Here is an 18810-nt window from a genome sequence, read left to right on the forward strand (position 1 = left end):
GAGGGGGGAGGGGGTCTAGCTCCTTCCTCCACTAGTAGGCTTAGTTTTAGACTTCTCGGGTCTCTCCCATAGTTGGGTTAATCCCGTTTTGTACAGCTCAAAGGGGTGTCCGGCTCCTTCATCCTAGTTTCATCGGCCATGACTTCCTAGTCGGTTTCTTCTTCGACGATGGCTCCATGTCAATTGTTTTCCAGGTTCATCATCTATGCCTGAAGCTAAGAGCGTGCAGGGTTTGCTCAAATGAAGGTAGCGCCGGCCACTTTTTTCTTCTCTGGCGAGCTTTCTGCATCCACGTTGGTCTTCTATTCCTCGTCTCCGATGAAGGTTTTACAAGGTGCGGTTGAGGTGTTTCTCCGTTTGCCTTAGGTGCTTCAACCTCCATCTTAGGGAGGCTCCTTTTGGGTTCGCATCTAGGCATCAGCATATGCAGCTAGCCATGGCTTCTCTGCTCCTATTGTCGTCCACCAGTGCGTCGATCCAACCATCATTGTTATGGACATGACAAAGAGAAGGACCCGATTGCTTTTTCTGTTTCTTTCTAGGTCCTTCTTTGCATATTTCCAGGTTAAAGTGTAATTTACCCATCTATCAGGGGCCTCTCTGTAAGACTTGCTGCACTATAAGCTTGCTTAGTACTCCCTCCATTCCAAAATATAAGGCATAGTCACCCTTAACTCAAAACCAACAAATAATTATTACCTCATAGTTTGGATTATCCTAATAAATAAAATGCATGCACCCAATAAAATTAGATATGTTGATTGTGGAGGATTTAAATAATAATATTTTAGTGGAAAAGATAGGTTAGTTAATGATATGTATACATGCACGTCTTATATTATATTATAGAACAATTTTAAAACTAAAGTAGTTGTAGCCTCAGTGTGTTCAAAAAGAAAAAAAAAAACGTATACTCAGTGTTGCGGCGCGCGGGACCGGGCTGGAGTAGCTTTGAATGAGGATGATCATATCATTCATGTCGATCTAGTTCCGCCACTAATTAATGAATAACTTCACCATCCAACTGGCCTTTTCAGCTCGCTGTGTGTGCATGCGATGCATGGCAAGATCGACATCATCAGAGCCTGAAAACGACGACGAGGTTCCTCTCCAAGCTGATCAACTTAATTTGACAAAATCGTGTGCGTGTAATTAGCTGGACCAGTACCGACAGATCGCGACGTTGTTTCATCGATCATATATGCACTGTCCCTGAACAGTGCATGAGTGCATCCAATATCGATATATAGGCTGTGTTTAGTTCACACCAACATTAAAAATTTGGTTGAAATTGAAACGATGTGACGCAAAAATTGAAAGTTTTGATGTGATGGAAAAGTTAGAAGTTTAGGCTGTGTTTAGTCCCAAGACGATCTTGTAAATCTAGATCGATCCATGAATTAATACATTCATGATCGATTTGATTCCATAGCGGGCGGCTGCTTAATAAGAGCAGGTACAATAGCAGGTTATAAGCCAGCTGCAAATATATTTTAAGGGGATAAATAAGAAGAGAGAAGAGCAGCGGGCTACAAATTTGTAGCCAGCTGTAGCACGGACTCCAAGACGCAGTGTGTGTATGACAGGTGGGACCAGGTATTAATAGTGTAGTATGTAACTATTGTATGGACGAGCTATTAGATTGGCTATAGAGATAAATTGGAGCCAGTAGTTAGCTATGCTATTAAATTTGCTCTAATGCATCATGCGAAGTACGATATGAGCAAATGGAATGAATCTGCCGGCACGAGGACACAAGATCGATCGAGGATGCTGACACAATTATTATGTTACATATATATAATTATTAATGAGGCTGCCGACGGATATGATGAATAGGTCTATTTAATATAGCTCCAGCTTAACGAGACTATTGATATACTATATGGTCCATTACCATAGTTGAAACTACAACTTTTCTAGTATATAGTTGAAGCTTAAATGGTTTCACTTTCACCAGAAAAATAATGAGCAGAGTATGTTGAAGTGCCTCTATCACAAAATAAACTAGAGAAGTGAAGCTAGAAAATTGCTTCACAACTCCACTCCAATCCAATTCTTAGAATTAAATTTAGAAATTAAATTCCTATCAAACAGAGTTGAATATCAGATCCTGACATGCGTTCGTGCGTGCATATATGCAAATTGATCGAGCCACCCGGCCGATCGATCGAGATCGACATGATTATTGGTCGATGCGATGACGACGCGACGACCGATATCGATCATTAATTCTGAATTCTTATTGATCGATAGTGTATCATCGATTGATTGGTCCTGTCAGCCAATTTGAGCCAGCTGCTAGCGCGCTAGCTGTACCACCCTGTCGTCGGTGTACGTTGATGGAGGTCAAAGATTCGCAAGCGATGGCGTCAACTCGCGTCTTCCTAGCTCCATCATCGTGTCCATGCTAGCTACTCTAGCTACTTGCATATCAATCATCTCCGGCATGCAGCAGCTGGCTCATCACAGCTTGGTGAGATCAGGAGGATTAACTGTAGGGCAGCCATCAAACGGCGATATCGGTTTTCCAAGCCGATATCTATTTGTCGGCACCGATACTCCTGGATATAGGTGAGATTATAGGTGCCGGTTCTTAATCCATTCGGCACCTAGCTATAGTATTTAATAAAATAATAATAATAATAATAAAAGAGTAGATGGAGCCGCCACCTCGCCGCGCCGGCTTCTCCACCGCTGCACCGCGTTGGAGGAGGAGAAGGAGGGCCGAAGAGATCCACCACAACCTACCACCAAGGCCGCCACCACCACCTTGTTGTGTCAACCTCCGCGCCGGCCGCTTTCTCGCTCGCGCCACACTAGAGGAGGAGAAGGGAGAAGGGCTCCCGAGACAAGGGGGGCAGCCAGCATGATCTAGGCGGTCCCGGCCTCCTCCACCACCAACATTGCCGCCACCACTTCTGGTCTTGTTTAACATAGCTTCTACCTGCTGCTGCTTTTTCTAAAATTTTTCAGCTCCTCTAAATAGATCAGATTGTTACTTAGATTTAAAAATTATAGTTATATAATCTACGAATATGAAGTGGAAGCTAGAAGCTGTAAAACCTAGTATTTTCAGATTCTCATAAGCAGTAGCGGAGCTAGAATGTGCTCAAGAGCATGACCGAACTAGTATAATCTACATAAATTTGCCTTTTGTCTTCCATTTTTAAAGTATAATTTCAATGGATATTTTGGCATAGAAATAGGGCTCTAGTCCTAGCTGTCCAACTCCTATATCCACCCCTACTCATAAGCTAGTTACTAACTAGCTGCTTATCAAAATATTAAGCTACAAAACGATGGATCGGGTTGAGTTTAGGGAGTAGATATGTCTTTTTTTTTCTTTCAAGGAATTAAGCAGAAAAGTTGAACCTTAAGGTTCACTTCAAGCATATGGATATTGCACGTGGGCTCCGCGCTGGCCGGGCAATATGCACCCAAGCAGGCCGAGCTGATCCAATCGATCAAATGGGTTCCGTGGCCCACGTTCTTGAAGCTGAATGTTGTGTCGGTCCTTTTCTCGCAGTTGCAGACTTGCAGTATTCAACTTTAGTATAACCTGGAGTTTTTCTATTAATTTACAAAAAATATATTTTTTTTGTTTTACACAAATAGGTGTATGTTTGTGTGATAACTAAAAACAAAAAGATACTTTGTGACTTAAAAAATAATATAAAAAAATTTGTATATGTATATGCACTACAACAAAACAACCTAACAGAGACATCTTATTTGTAGGATAGGGACGTTTTATTTCGTCTTCCACAGATAACTGAGACGCTTTTATAAAGCGTCGTAGGAACGTCTCTATTTGCACCGTCTCAAAATTATGGAGACGCTTTTTAAAGCGTATCTACATTATTTAAGACGTTGCTAGAGACGTGTAAATTGCATCTCTACAAATATAGAGACGCTTTTATAGAACCACCTGCACAACGTCTTAATTAATATAGGCACGTACGTAGAGACTTTTTTTGCTGTCTCAATAGGATTTTTCTGGCTAATACTGTACGTATTTTTTTGCTAGTACATTGTATTTATTTGTATACAAACTTGTATTCTGATTTAAATATTTCATATATTTATTATCTATATGTATTTTTTATAACTATTATCTATATGTACATGGAACAATTGCACGTGCATCATATTCCTGATTGAAAGAGAAAATCTCATATTAAAAATTAAAATGTTGTAGGAACAGGGAGTTTACAACTAAATAAAAGGTCCATAGCTCTCAAACTAAATGGAGAAATAATTAACGTGCAATATGAACATATAAACATTCTGCAGTCTTGACTCGAGTCTCTTTCTTTTTCTAAATTGCTAGAATCATTCCACATGACTTCTTCAAATAGACAGTTGTGCGATCAGGCATTCCTCTATTCTTTTTCCTTTTCATAATCCTCCATTAATATCCTGCAGAGAAAGCAATAATAACTTAAAGTTGTGGACATGTGCACTAATAAAATCCAACAACGCAAATTCAATTAATCAAGTTAGAATTGGCCAACCTTAGTGGGTAGAATTTGTACTCCTAAGCTTTTTTACCTGAAAAGTGTAGATATTATAAATAATGTGACATATGCAAATATTACTGTGTGAAAATTATACTTAGAGTTGACATAATTAATCTTACATATGCGCGAGGCCAAGCAATGACATAACCAATTGCATCTCTTAATGTATTGCAATTTTCAAATGGTGGTCTAGGTAGCCTTTCATCACCAATATTTGTAACAGTATGAATAGCCACTCCATAATACTCATTTCCAAGCATGTTCCTTCCAACCACATGTGTGGCATTTGCGGTCACTAAATTTCCCTTTGCCACTAGTTTGTCTTTGTTTATTGCATTCAGTGAAAACAAGTAAACCTCCCTTTGACCCTATAAATTTGAGAAACAGGACATTATCATTCAAGAAACTAGAGCATTGTCGTTTATGAACATATGGGTACTTGGTTTTATCATAAACAATGGCAAACACATACTGATTTAGATGAAGTATGCTTGAGTACAGCTTCCTTTCTCTGAGGGACCTGTATTAGAAATTTTAACCAATCAAACTAAATGGATGTGCTTACTTGATTAGCATCACTATATATTGCAAGCAAGTATATGACCAGAATTCTTTGAATCTAACCTGTTTGGTTTTATCATGTGGTAAAATTGACTCCACAAAACTTTGACTGGTTCTAGGCCTCTTGACAGAGCTTTGAATGATTGATTGCTGCAATTGAAAGTTGACTCTATCATATAAATGTTAAAAATGCCTCACATGTAATAGAGGAAGATTTTCATAGCACACCTTTGTAGTCAAGTTTTGATATGGTAAATCTTGACTAGAATAACTCTCTTTAGGTCTAGTTGAACTAACAGACTGTAACCTCTGCAAGAAATGATAAATAATAGAGTTAAGAATTTGGCAAAGTTTGATTCATTAATTTATGAAGTAAATACTTCTGTACCTGCACATTATTTTGTATGGCATTCCTATTGGTATGTGAATCCTCAAAGTTATTAACAGATCCATTTGTAATATCATTACGACTGTCTTGACCAAAACTATAACCCTGCAGTATTTTTTTAAAAAGAACCATAGTATTGCCAACCCATGGCAGTGCATCAACATTCATTAATTGATCTCTACATATTTAGTTTTTACATACCTCATTGGTTACATGCTCATGGGTCACCAGTGATGATTCCGCGTTCCTCTGACTTGTTTTGGTCCTTTGGGCCAACCTTTCCAAACTCAGTTGTTACAATTAAAATACAGTAAAGTTATGTACATGTTTCAATCAAGCATAATCGATTAGCATGGTGGGATTTCTGTAGGTCACCTTGGCATTTGTGCGTTCATATGGAATAGATGGATTGGCCCGACGATCTTTGGCATTAGTACATTTAAGAGAACATACTTGCTGCAAGTTATGATAAAGGACCATATTTAGAAAATGTGAAAGCTTGAATTAAAATTTATCAAGTAAACACTTCCTAACATGCACATAATTTGATGTAGCATTAACATTGGCATCTAAATTATCAGGGTTATGATCAAATCCATTTGTACTATCGTTATCGACTTGTTCAAATATATCAACCTACAACAATATAAATTAATCATAGGATTGGTAGATATAGAGCTTCAATGTTCACTAATCACACTTAGTTTGTATATACCTTTTTATTTCCATTGTCATGTGCCCTAGTAGATTCTATGTACATCTGGCTAGATTCAGACACTTTGGCAGAGCTTATAATGCCTGATTGCTACAATTGAAAGTCAGTTAGATTGTATGCACCAGAAAAATAGCACATGGTACAGCATAATGAGACTTGCATAAGGTACCTTGGTTATCATGTGTTCATGTGGTAAGGATGGTTTGCCACGACCATCTTTAGCTTTAGTATAACTGATAGAATGCAGCTCCTGCAACTTATGAAAAAGAACAGCATAAGGACTTCAATAAAACATCAATTTTAAAATTATCAAGGTAATACTGCACAACCTGCAAATTATTTGGTGTAGGATGGACATTTTCATATGATTTGTCAAGAATGTTTTCAAACTCATGTGGAATATCATTACCAACTTGTTCAGAAATATCCACCTGAAACAAAAACATAAACCACATGATTCTTACATATTGTTTTGGTTCATTGACCTTTTCACAAAGAAATTAATATGGTGAACAGATGCTTACTTCCTTATTTTTTCTTGCAACCACAATGTTTCTCCAATTCTCTCCAGGGTATTTTTGTTCTATGAAGGTGCGCATGAGATTCATATCATCACTCATATCCTCTAATTTATCATCCATTGCCTTTATTTTTAATTTAAGCATTGCTTGTTCCTCAGATTGCCCAATAACATCTAGTCCCTGAGAAACCTTTAAATGGCTCCAATTCTTATGATCATAGTACCCTCGAAGTTTTGTCTTTTTTCCAACAACACTTCGAAAAACATCATCATAATCTTTGGGTGAAAGAACACCACTACTATCAGTTTTCCTTTTAGCTAATTCATGATAAGCCATGTCCTACATATAAATAAACATGCATGTAGTTCATCACAAGTGAAACAAATTGTATATAATGAAAGCAACTAATAACAAGAAAATATACCAGTACTGCCTTCATATGTGCATCTTTTTTCTTATGTGCTTCATCCCATAAATCAATCTCATGGACCTTCCCCCTCTTTTTTGCTTCCTAAGCAACAAAGTAAATCAGAAGATGGATCAATTATACCATTAGGAAGCTTCTGGTTTATAATAAGATCAATGTTTTAGTCAAACAATTACCCCCATCTCTTTAAAAAGCATAGCATGGCTTTTTCTCCCAGTTGTATGTGGATTCCTCTGTTGTTTTGCACATTCAGAGTTTTTTTCACATAATTTCTATAAATAGAAACCAGAAAATATAAATGATTAGCCAACTAACTTGGGCTACAATTTTAAAATGAAAATAGAGACATCACCTTATGTTTATCTTGACCCCAAATTGCAAGAAGACCAACCCATTGAATTGCATTAACACCTTTTGGGACATCTTCTGGTATTTCATTCAGAGTTCTCACATCAAGATTATAGTATCTATCCTTCAAACGATGTTTGTAAGACCTCCAACCTTTGCTAACTTTCATTAGGACCCAATCTCTTGTAAGTAGCTTCGTCTCAGATGGGTAGACAAATTTCGTCTTTATTAACATTTATAAACAGATGTTAGTTGTGAAAAGTAAAAACATGATATTTGTTAGTATTTAGTAAAAAGAATTCACCTCCACGTGGGCGACTATGCACTTTTGTGGCTCCACAAATAAATCATCGTCCCATTTTGGAATGTGCAATGGTGCAAATGTTGAATTTTGTGCCATCTTACCAAGGTACGAGCCAAGAAGGGAACCTGATCTATCATTGGGAACACCATTTTCATCTGTCTCCACAATTACCTTTCCATTCTTTAATTGCTCCATGTTTTTGACATTAAAATTTCCTAGAATCTGTCGTACCTCTCCATTCGGAACTACATGTAGGAACATTTAAACTATGGTTCACACGGAAAAGCATATACATAAAGACATGAGTAGGAAAATATAAAACTTACAGATTATATTAATTGGCCTTTTAATTGCGGAAGGCAACTCTGCTATTGCATCATCATCACTTTCTGAATTTTCCTCTTCAAGTTCACTGCCTCCATCCTGAAGTTCAAGATGCAAGTGCAAATTATCATCATTATGTTGCTTATCGCTTTCATCTTGATCTTCAAAGTTGTAGTGCAAGTTTCCTTCTTCGCCTTCCACATGTTCTGCATGTTCTGCACCCTAGACATCTAGGTTCAACTTCCGCAAACGTCTTGGCACTCTCACCATAATTGTTAACTGAAGAAGAAAAACTCTGAAGTCAACCATACATCTAACCAAAAGTAATTGACTGCATAGGGAATTACTAGAAATACAAGATGTACAAATTTACATATGCATGTAACCTTTTTCTGTGAAACAGTAATGTACTAATCAAGAAAGAGGGTAGTTAGGGCATTATAAATTATATGTCAAGAACTCAAGGTCTGACCGACACAGTCCGACCCCTACCCCTTGCCGGCAGCCAGCAGACTGCAGGAGACGGACGAATTTAATTAAGGACAGACTATGGAGAAGGGGTTTCTGTCATCACCTAATAAATCGATCTTCTGGGAAGGATATCAGAAGGGGTACCTAATAGTTTGATTCAATAAAGAATAAAAGAGACAACAAGAAGAATTGGTAGAGATCAATTGAGTCACCTGCGCATCCAAGGAAGAACGAAGCAACGGCACCGGCCGGCGGCCGTCGCCAGATCCGTGTTCTGTTACGAGTGTGAGATGAGTGGGGAGATGGAGGGATAGATATATATACTGAGCAACTTATCCAAAAGAATGCCGCGAAAAATTTTGCCCGGCGAAAAAAGAATGCCGTGAAAGTTTTTTACCTGGGTGCCAAAACGAATTAGATTTAGGAATGCTGCTGCTTGTATTTTATCAATACGATCTAAGTTAACGTAAGTATTGGTTATGATCTATTGGTTAGCAACGGCGGTGGCCGTGGCAGGCGCGTGGCGGAGAGGCGGATGGCGGCCAGAGACGTCGACATGGCGGGGGCATGGCGAAAAGGTGGGCGCCATGCTGCCCGTCATCTTCGTCATCATCCAGCCCTCCCTTGGCAGGTGTGGAGGGGCAGGGAGGTGGAAGGCGGCGCCGACTGCCGCGACGAGGAAGCATCGGGCGAGCGGTGGCGAAGCAGGACGGGGCGGCGTCGGTCGCTGGGGCTCGAGCTTGTCGCGATGGAGGAGATGGCAAGGACGGCGGGAGTGGCCACCGTGGCGCTCGCGGCGAGAGAGATCGAGGACGGCGGGAGCGGTGGAGGACGGCTAGGACGTGGCGAAGCGACACGCGGCGGGAGCGGCGGAGGACAGCGAGGACGCTATTGGCGTGGTGTCCATTGGCAAATTACCACGTTTATGAAGTGTTTTCCCCCAAAAGTGAGTTCGGGCGGTGTCCCATGGTTACAACTACGAAATCGAAGTGTCCTATAGTAAAAATTTGTCTTAACTAAATATCAAAAGGTTGCATAGCTCAGCGGTTTAAGTCATAATGTTGGAGGCGCATGCTGTGTGAGGTCCAGGTTTCGACTTTTGAATCCTACAATTTGTGCACGGTTAAATCTTTTTCTCCTTTTTTTCTCTGACGTAAAATCAGTGGAAAAAGAAACCTACATTTTCATCTAAAAAAATAAAGGGAGAAACTTACAATTTTTCATCTATTTTTCTCTGTGACATAAAATCAATGGAGATTTTTTAAAAACAAAATCTCTCAACACGAAAAATAGGGGTACCTTTTTCCCCTAATTTGTTTTCTCTAAAAAAAAATTAGGGGAGAAACTTACGTTTTTCACCGCCGGATTTACTTTAACATTTGTGCGCGGGATGGAGAACAAAAATTTTAAGCAATGTGCTAGGGGAAGGAATAGAACCCTCGGCAGGTCAAATGTCTTGCGCGCGGTAGACAGTAATCAAATTTATGGAAATATGTAGGGAAATTAATATAAAACTTTGTAGTCCATAACTTAACACGAGCAGCAAGCATATATATATATATATATATATAAAAGTCCATCCCAACAAATGAAACCCAAGTATTATTAAAAAAATAAGTCCGAAGCAGGTATCATCTAAAAGTTATCAAACAATACTTGTAGCCCATTTTCACTTGGGAATTCATATAAAAAATGTCGCTATTTGTTGAGCATTGGTTTTCAGGTCCTAGAGGCCGGAGAACACCACTGTTGAGGATATCAGGACTCTGACAGAAATCATCTGGCAGTGTGGACATCTTGCTTCTGTTTGCATTGATACCCTGCATTTGGCAAACCTGAAACATGAAACAAGAATCAGTTAATTTTATCTTTACTTTGTTGCTGCAAAAACAAGTGGATGTAATCTTCAAATATATGTCATCAGTATTAACTCCAGGCTTAACTCCAGACTGAATTTCTACATTTTATCAATAGAAAGTACAAGCCATGCAAATTTCTAATATTCTGAATTTCGGATGACAATTATCAACAATGAACAAGACAATAAGTAAACAGAAATCCTTGGTACCATCCTGTAAAAGGATTTCTCTATGTTTGCTTGCTTTCCTTCTATAAATGAATGGCAGAGCTCCTGCCTTTTTCCTCTAAAGAAAAAAAACGAAAAGACAAAAAGATCCCTGAGCCTGAGTTTTCTTACCATGATCTGCTCTGCTTCATCAGATGGCTGTTCCACACCCATATCAAAAAGATCCCTGGGCCTAAATCTCGTTACCACATGCCATCCTTCAGTTTTTGGATCTTCAGAATAAAAAACTTGTTCCACTTGGGATGAAAACACAAATGGATCATCATCCAATTTCTCTCCAGTGTGTATCTTCCGAGAGAAGTTCACAAGGCTGAACCGAAATTCATCATTTTTCATACCAGCTCTGTGGTGGACATCATACCAATCACATCTAAAGAGTACTACCTTGTAATTTCTATATGACAGCTCTACAATGTCTGATAATCTGCCATAGTAATTAACACCATCATCAGCGACGTTCACAACACCACTATTTTGAGTGCAGCGGCCAGCCTCACGGCTCAGTGTGGAACCTAAAACCATTAATAATGTATCCACTGTAGCGAACAACAGTTTTGTTCGGTTTTGCAGCCAATGCTCGTCTTTTCATCTATTTCTGCACCATTTTCTAAAACCTGCATAAGAGTATCATTACTCTCTACTGTCTAAATAATTTCTTACAACAGAAATTTGAATGCACACAACTTTACCTTTTGTTCCAACCAATCAGCAAAGCTTCTATTGATCAACCTGTCGATGACGGACTGTGTTAAGCTAGTTGTATGAGGCAGTTTTCTTTTCTCTTCATCGAGAAATTCTCTGCAACAATCACATATATCAAACAATCTATTTTTGCATAACAATACAAAAAGAGAGAATAAGCTTGTGTAACGCACTTGCGAAAATCTTCAAGTTCATCACAGTGTCGCAAGACATATCGATGTGCTTGTACTAGAAATTGGTTATCAAATCGGGCTACGGTGATAGCCTTGCCGATTGGTTCACCAGCACTCTCAAACATATACAAGTCCTTTGTATTATCTGAAGGTTCAGGGTTTCTGGGTGGTCTTGTAAAGCGTGTGGTTTCATCAAAAAATCTCGAACAGTATGTCAGGCACTCGTCTGCAATATAACCTTCAACAATTGAACCTTCTGGGTAAGCTCGGTTTCGTACAAGTGCCTTTATTCGAACAAATGATCTATACATATTTAAAAATATATGTTATTTCCAAGGAATAGTGAATATAAGAGAGGAAAAAAACATATAAATACCTCTCTAGAGGATACATCCAACGGTAGTGCACTGGACCACCGAGCTTAACTTCTTCCACCAAGTGTACCAACAAATGCACCATGATAGTAAAAAAAGAAGGAAGAAAAACTCTCTCCATATCACATAGTGTCATCACAATACTCCGTTGAAGTTCATCAAGCTCGGATACATCTATTACTTTAGAACACAACTTCTTGAAGAACCGAGCCAATTCGTTAACTATATGCATCACATCTTTGCTAGGGTAACATGATCGAAGTGCTATGGGAAGAATGTCTTCAAGTAAAACATGGCAATCATGACTTTTTAGACCATTAAGAGTGCAATCTTTCATGTTGACACACCTAGAAATATTTGATGCATAACCATCAGGAGTCTTAATGTTCTGAATTACTGAACACAGAATCTCTTTTTTTTTCTCTTGACATGGTAAAGGGTGCAGGTGGCAATATTTGCTTTCCTTTATCATCTATTGTAGGGTGAAGTTCTGGGCGAATGCCAATATTTACCAAGTCAAGTCGTGCATTAAGATCATCCTTTGTTTTTGAACTAATATCCAACAAAGTTCTAATTAAATTATCACATACATTTTTCTCTATATGCATCACATCTAGATTGTGCCTTAATTTGTTGCACTCCCAGTATTCTAGCTTAAAGAATATTGACCTCTTTTTCAACCAATCCTCAGGTTTCTTTTTAGACTTACTTGGGTTATCACTTGATTTCTCCTTACATGTCTTTCTCTTACCGTTGAGTTTCCGATTGCTCCCTTTGTCATTAGTGTTTTTTTTTTGCTTGTCTTTTCCTTTTTGACATTTTGGCTATGCTTACCTTCTTACCAAATACAAATACTCTGCCCTGCAGCATTTCTAAAACAGAAGTTCCATTCAATGTTTTTGGTGCAATTTCCTTCTCTTCAGTGCCATCAAACTGACTACCCAATTCTCGATATTTGTGATCCGGTGGCAACCATCGACGATGACCCATGTAACAAAATTTGCCACCTTTTTTAAGACGAAATGATTTTGTAAGTGTAGCACAAGATGGACATGCATATTTCCCTCCAGTGCTCCAACCATATAGGTAAGCTAATGCAGGAAAGTCATTCAATGTCCATAATAATGCAGCTCGAAGAGAAAATTTCTTCCTTGCAGAAGCATCATAAGTTTCCACACCTTGCCATAGTTGCAAGAGCTCATCAACAAGGGCTCCAAATATACATCTATATCATTCCCAGGTGAATGTGGTCCAGGAATGATCATGGACAAAATTAACGATGTTTGTTTCATGCAAATCCAAGGCGGGAGATTAAAAGGAATAAGCATCACTGGCCAAGTACTATGCTTTGAACTCATATTCCTGAAAGGGTTGAATCCATCACTTGCAAGACCAAGCCGCACATTGCGGGCATCAGCAGAAAAACCAGGATAACGAGTATTTAAATCATTCCAAGCCTCACCATCAGCAGGGTGCCGTAGCAATCCATCTTTTGTATGGCCCTCCTCGTGCCATCGCATCTCTCCTGAAGTTTGTTCAGTTGAAAATAGTCTTTGGATTCTTGGTATTAATGGGAAATAACGCAACACTTTAGCTGGTTTCTTCTTTCCTTTTGATTCAACTGGATACCCATTTTTATCAGTTATCCAGCGGGAGGAACCACATACATCGCAAGACTCTTGGTTAGCTTTGTCACCTCGAAAGAGCACACAATCTTTATGACAAGCATGGATTTTCTGATAGCCAAGACCTAAACCACGGATGATTTTTTTTGCTTCATAACAATTCTTCGGTAAATCTGCCTCTTGAGGAAGTGCATCAGATTGCAAACCAAGTAGTGCTGTAAAAGATTCTTGTGTCCATCCATGTATGCATTTTAGGTTATACAAATTGACTAAGAATGATAACCTCGAAAATTTATCACACCCATGATATAGTTTTGTTTTTGCATCCTTCAACAACCTTGTGAACATATCTTGTTCCCCCCCATTATGGCAATCTCCAAATGTATTATTCTCATCCTCAACCATATTAGGTTCTGCATAGCTAGACTCAAAATAAATACCATCATCATCGATAGAAGCACTCGATATAGACTCAAAGCTATCTTCCCTGCCAAATGCAGTGTTTAGTAGTCCTTCCATGTTATCCGATCTTCCATCCCCAACTTCTACAACATTGCTCTTATGAGCACCGGAAATAGGAATATTCCTAGGGTTGCCAGATACAGGAGCGAATACTAATGACGGTGCATCATATTTCTCACCATGGTGAATCCACTTGGTATAGCTTTGAAGAATTCCAGCACATCTCAAATGTGTTTTAACTCTATCATAATTCTGTGTTATTCTGTTTCTACAATTCACACAAGGACAAAGGACCTTGGCATCATCTGGAACATCACGAAATGCAATGGATAGGAAATGTGCTACACCATCTTTATAGGAAGCAGATGTTCTGGGTTCACTCATCCAATCTCGATCCATCACTAGTTATATGGTATGCTGAAGTAATAAGAGAAAAAACATGAACCTGGTAATTAACATTATTTTCATCAACTTTACAAAAACATGTCCAAAATGTGCATAAAGTATGAACAGTATTTCCCAAGTCACAAAAATCATTTTTTCTCTGACTATTATTCACATAATTAATTGAATAAACACTATGTAAAGTCTTAACGCTGGCACTAGCAATTGATCCACTGACCAATTCTGACTTAAATAAGAACAACGAGAAGTTGATTGGGAGATTTGAGAAGGGCATAAAGATGGATACATAAACTTATTATGTTAATACTACTCAAGTTTCATAGCAGAAGTTCAATATACAACTGGTAAAAGGTAGCTTCATCTTTGCGGTACTTATATCTATCATTTCGATCCACCTTAATCTTTATGGTTCTTATATCTTCTCTCATTTAAATTGATTCAAGTTAGTCGTAAGAATTATAAATCATATGAAGGTCTGACATTTGTGATCTCCGTATTCTCTCGCTAGCATAAAACAAATTAAATCAAGCCAACCAATTTGTAGTGAACAGTACTCTTGGCATTTAACGATTAACCAACGTAAATAGGGAATAAAAATGTCTAAATCACTAAATGAGAGATTAACATTTTGGACCTGGGGCTGGATAGGAGACAGAAGGAAGGAGACGACGGCTTGTTTCAGCTCCTAGCATCCATTGCTCATCAGTGGTGGATTTAGGATTTAGGATATGGGTGGTCCGATCTATTTTTTTTAAACACAGTAAATCTAATAATTCTAATATATATAATGTAAGTATATATAATATAATAGACCAAATCACCAAAAAATTTATCATGATATATTAATAAAACATCTTAAAACATATAAAATCAGTAACTAAAAAAGTACACAAATAGATAACCTAAAATTGTTGGTGCGGACGGCTAATCGGCTGATCGACTCGACGACGGCTCCTCGCGGCGGCGGCACACGCTCCAGGCTGCAGCAGCGGCCAAGGCGGCGGCGTGGGCTTGCCGGTGTGGGGGCTCCTGCCTGCTGGTCGTGCGTGGCAGCGTGGGCGTCAGGGCGTGGCCGCGTGGGGTAGCCAGGTGCCGGGTCAAGCGTTGGCCGGTGGCGCGGCTCGATCTGTGATCGCGGCAAGATCAGAAAATCAGAAGAGATCGCGTATGGGACGAAAATCACAGGTCCCTGTCGCGGATACACACGATCGATCACAGGCATGAAGGCCAGCTGTCAGTCATCCATTCGGCCCAACAAATGAAGTGCTGTGCAGGGCCAACCCACTTCTGATTACCACATGACGCATGTTTGCAGAGTTACAATATAAAAAAAAAACTGTGTATTGACATTCAAAATTATCCATGGTAATGAGTTGGTTAGTGTCTAGACTTTACAACCTGCAGGTGGTGTGTTTGAGCCTGGATGAAAGGGTTATTATTTATTTTTTATTATCTAGCAGATACGAGATTAAATATTAAATATTCAAATTTTTTTGTCCAAATAATTATAATATTATTATAATGGTTTTTACGATGACGATTAGAAACAATCTCAAAACTCATCTGTCACGTTCCAAAACGTCTCAATATTCATCTCTAAACGATTTAATGTTGTGCTAACCTGTAAAGTGTCTTAAAAACTATGTCCTCAACTAATAAAACGTCTTAAACTATGTCCTCAACTAATAAAGCGTCTCAAATATCGTTCCTATTTTAATTTTACTTGTAAAAGCAGAGACGACTTACAGAGCGACTTAAGTAAAACGTCTTAAAATAATAAAATAATAGTTTTAGTTTGTTGTAGTGATTGGTGGAGAGAGTAACTACGGCCGTATCTATGATGAATGTGTGCCTATATCTGGTGACGAAGAAGATTTTTTTAATTATACGAAAGATACACGCACATACGCTATAAGCATATGCATGTACACTGTACTAATCCTGCAATACAGGATGAGTAACCTGTACTTCTCTACACCTGATAAAATAATATCGTCGTCCGTCCGCACACGTGCTCGCGCTGTCCGATTCCGTGCCCACGCGATTTCAACCGTTTACTATGGATTTTTTTTCTTACCTTTTTATGTTTTATTTAATTTTATTAATAGACCATTTCAAAAAGTATTTCTAAATCCAAACCTTATAGTTGTTTCTATGACAAAAACAAATGAAATTAAAAGAAAAAATATACTATGGCACTATATGCAGAGTGAGTTGAACATGCATCGTGCTAAGAATATAACAAAATAAATATTTGATATATGGTAGTGTTTATCGACAACTTCATCTTTCAACTTCGGAAACTAACATAAAATTATTTTCACCTATTACAAATACGGATGTTTTGCTATAAAAAATCACCGAAAATATTGGATGACCAATACCAATATTTTGCTATAAAAAATATCACATAGAAAATCGGATGATGAACAGATGGCATGGAAAAAACAAATTGAGCACATGGTGCAATTGTAAAAAACGATATTTTTAAGTAGGTAAGATTTTTTTTATTGTCGTCCATGAGACATGACAAATTAGAACGTGTATGCTATCTATCTTTTACACATGCCACGATCGGTCTCTACACAAATACGCACATGAATTTAGAAATGAGATCACACACTTTGCTACGTAAGTGTTAAGAGAGAACGAGCATTATGAGAATATGAGTATATTAATATGTAATAATGTTTTTTTATGCAATAATGGTTTTCATGCGTCCTACTTATCTTTAGAGATTTTTTATCGATACTTAGCCTATATAAATCATTTATATGTCTTGTACCAATGTTGATATACGACATGTTTTACTATGTCTTTTAGTGTTTAACGATTCTTTTTACATGTAGAGAAGCACGAGTATTTTACTTAGTATACTGTAGCGCCTGTATTTTTCTCGTCTACACTCTACAACGAAAGGAAAGGATCGATGACCAGATAACCTAGTCGTTAATGATCATACGTCGTCGTCGATGCTGAAAGGAAATTCCAATCCCTATCCGCTCGTACGTGCAAATCTCTTCCTTTAATTTCCAACGTGGCAGCCACTTCTATCCATGTACCGAAAGTGACATGCCACCATTAGCTTTTAGCATTAAATTACGCATCAGGTCGGCCGCCTGACTCACAAGATTAATTTCTCATTAGGTAAATATATTTACGAGAGTTTGTCCAATCACCTTATGGTTTGACTCACAAGATTAATTTCTCATTACGTAAATATATTTACGAGAGTTTGTCCAATCACCTTATGGTTTTTTTCTATTCGTTGGATCGGAATTGCTAACCTTCCGTCCATAGAAATTGCATCCTCAAATCTTACAGATTTTGGGCCATCGGATGAGCTTCAAGATTCGTACTCCAAGTCTTTTCCTCCAACTCCGATGACCTCTCTTCTTCTCCGGCGTCGACGACATCCTAGACTCCGGCAGAGGACCTACAGATTAAGGTCCCGGGGTGGGGTGTGAGAGGGAAGGGGAGGAGTTCGCCGGCTCTAGAGGGATGGCCGGGGGAGGCGACAGCCCGGCGGTGGGCGGCGAGGCGCCGGAGCAGCGAAGCTGGAGGAGGGCGGTGGGCCGGCGTTGGTGGTGGGGGCATCTCGCCGCCGATGGCTCGAGGAGGAAGGAGTGGGGAGGAGAAGGAGGCTGGCCGGGGGGAAGGGGGGTTTCGCCGGCGCCGTTGACACCCTCCGGCAAGGCGGGCGACGATGCGGTGGGGCGGTGGCGGCGGGGGATCAGGCGGAGGAATGCATGATGGGAGTGGTGGCGGCGGAATGCGCGATGCGAGGGGAACAAGAGGAGGAGAGCTAGGATTAATGCCTCTGCACGAATCTTAAAGCATATCCGATGATCCAAAAATTAACTGATATATAAACATTCCCATCCAAATATCCAAATATATATGATCATATCCTATATATTGTTTTCTTATGATCTGATAAGAATTCTAAAGCAATTAGAAATTCGACTCTCGGTACCAGTTAGCATGCGAGTTTTTTTTGAAAGAATTTCTTATACGACTCCTTATGTATTTCTAAAAGCAAAAAAAACTTATGTTTATGAATATTATGCCGTATTTGTCTCGGATAGAAAACATCTTGTATCCGACTCAGGTACCGACCCACATAGAGAACCATAAACGTTTTCCGTCCGAATTTCTTGGTGAAACATGTTTTTCTTTCCCAATTTCTAGCTGAAACATGTTCTATCCGAATTCGAATCCTACACAAATAAACGGCGGCATTTGAATCGGGGGCGAAGCGATTTCCCCGCACGGCAGGCAACCAAACCCCCTCCCCTTTGAAAAAACCGCGTGCGCCGTCCCGTGTCGAGGTAAAGAAAAGAGAAAAAAAACCCGCAACTTGCAGAAAAAGAAAAAAAAAAAGGCAAAATCCCCGACAAT

At 39.0% G+C, this 18810-nt stretch overlaps 1 protein-coding gene across 1 annotated transcript; it reads right to left on the bottom strand.

Annotated features, from left to right (window-relative positions):
- Positions 1 to 4153: 4153 nt before the first annotated feature.
- Positions 4154 to 6437, bottom strand: LOC136356768 (uncharacterized). Its single transcript, XM_066311085.1, has 10 exons — positions 6357 to 6437; positions 6188 to 6277; positions 5848 to 5928; positions 5674 to 5749; positions 5473 to 5577; positions 5313 to 5393; positions 4996 to 5043; positions 4643 to 4891; positions 4518 to 4554; positions 4154 to 4422 (listed from the first exon to the last, which is right to left on the bottom strand). Exons 2-9 carry the CDS (start codon positions 6205 to 6207, stop codon positions 4519 to 4521), a joined length of 696 nt encoding a protein of 231 aa, XP_066167182.1. The 5' UTR covers positions 6208 to 6277; positions 6357 to 6437; the 3' UTR covers positions 4154 to 4422; position 4518.
- Positions 6438 to 18810: the final 12373 nt, after the last annotated feature.

The sequence above is a fragment of the Oryza sativa genome, chromosome 5 (assembly GCF_034140825.1).
Source record: "Oryza sativa Japonica Group chromosome 5, ASM3414082v1".
NCBI lineage: Eukaryota > Viridiplantae > Streptophyta > Magnoliopsida > Poales > Poaceae > Oryza > Oryza sativa.

Excerpts from the sequence above, each read along its gene's own strand:
- LOC136356768 (XM_066311085.1), bottom strand. The coding sequence starts at position 6,207 with ATGACAATGGAAATAAAAAG. Across the intron at positions 5,750-5,847 it reads ATGAACGCACAAATGCCAAG|GTTGGCCCAAAGGACCAAAA; the intron begins GTGACCTACAGA and ends GAGTTTGGAAAG. Across the intron at positions 5,044-5,312 it reads ATCAAAACTTGACTACAAAG|GTCCCTCAGAGAAAGGAAGC; the intron begins GTGTGCTATGAA and ends TTTCTAATACAG.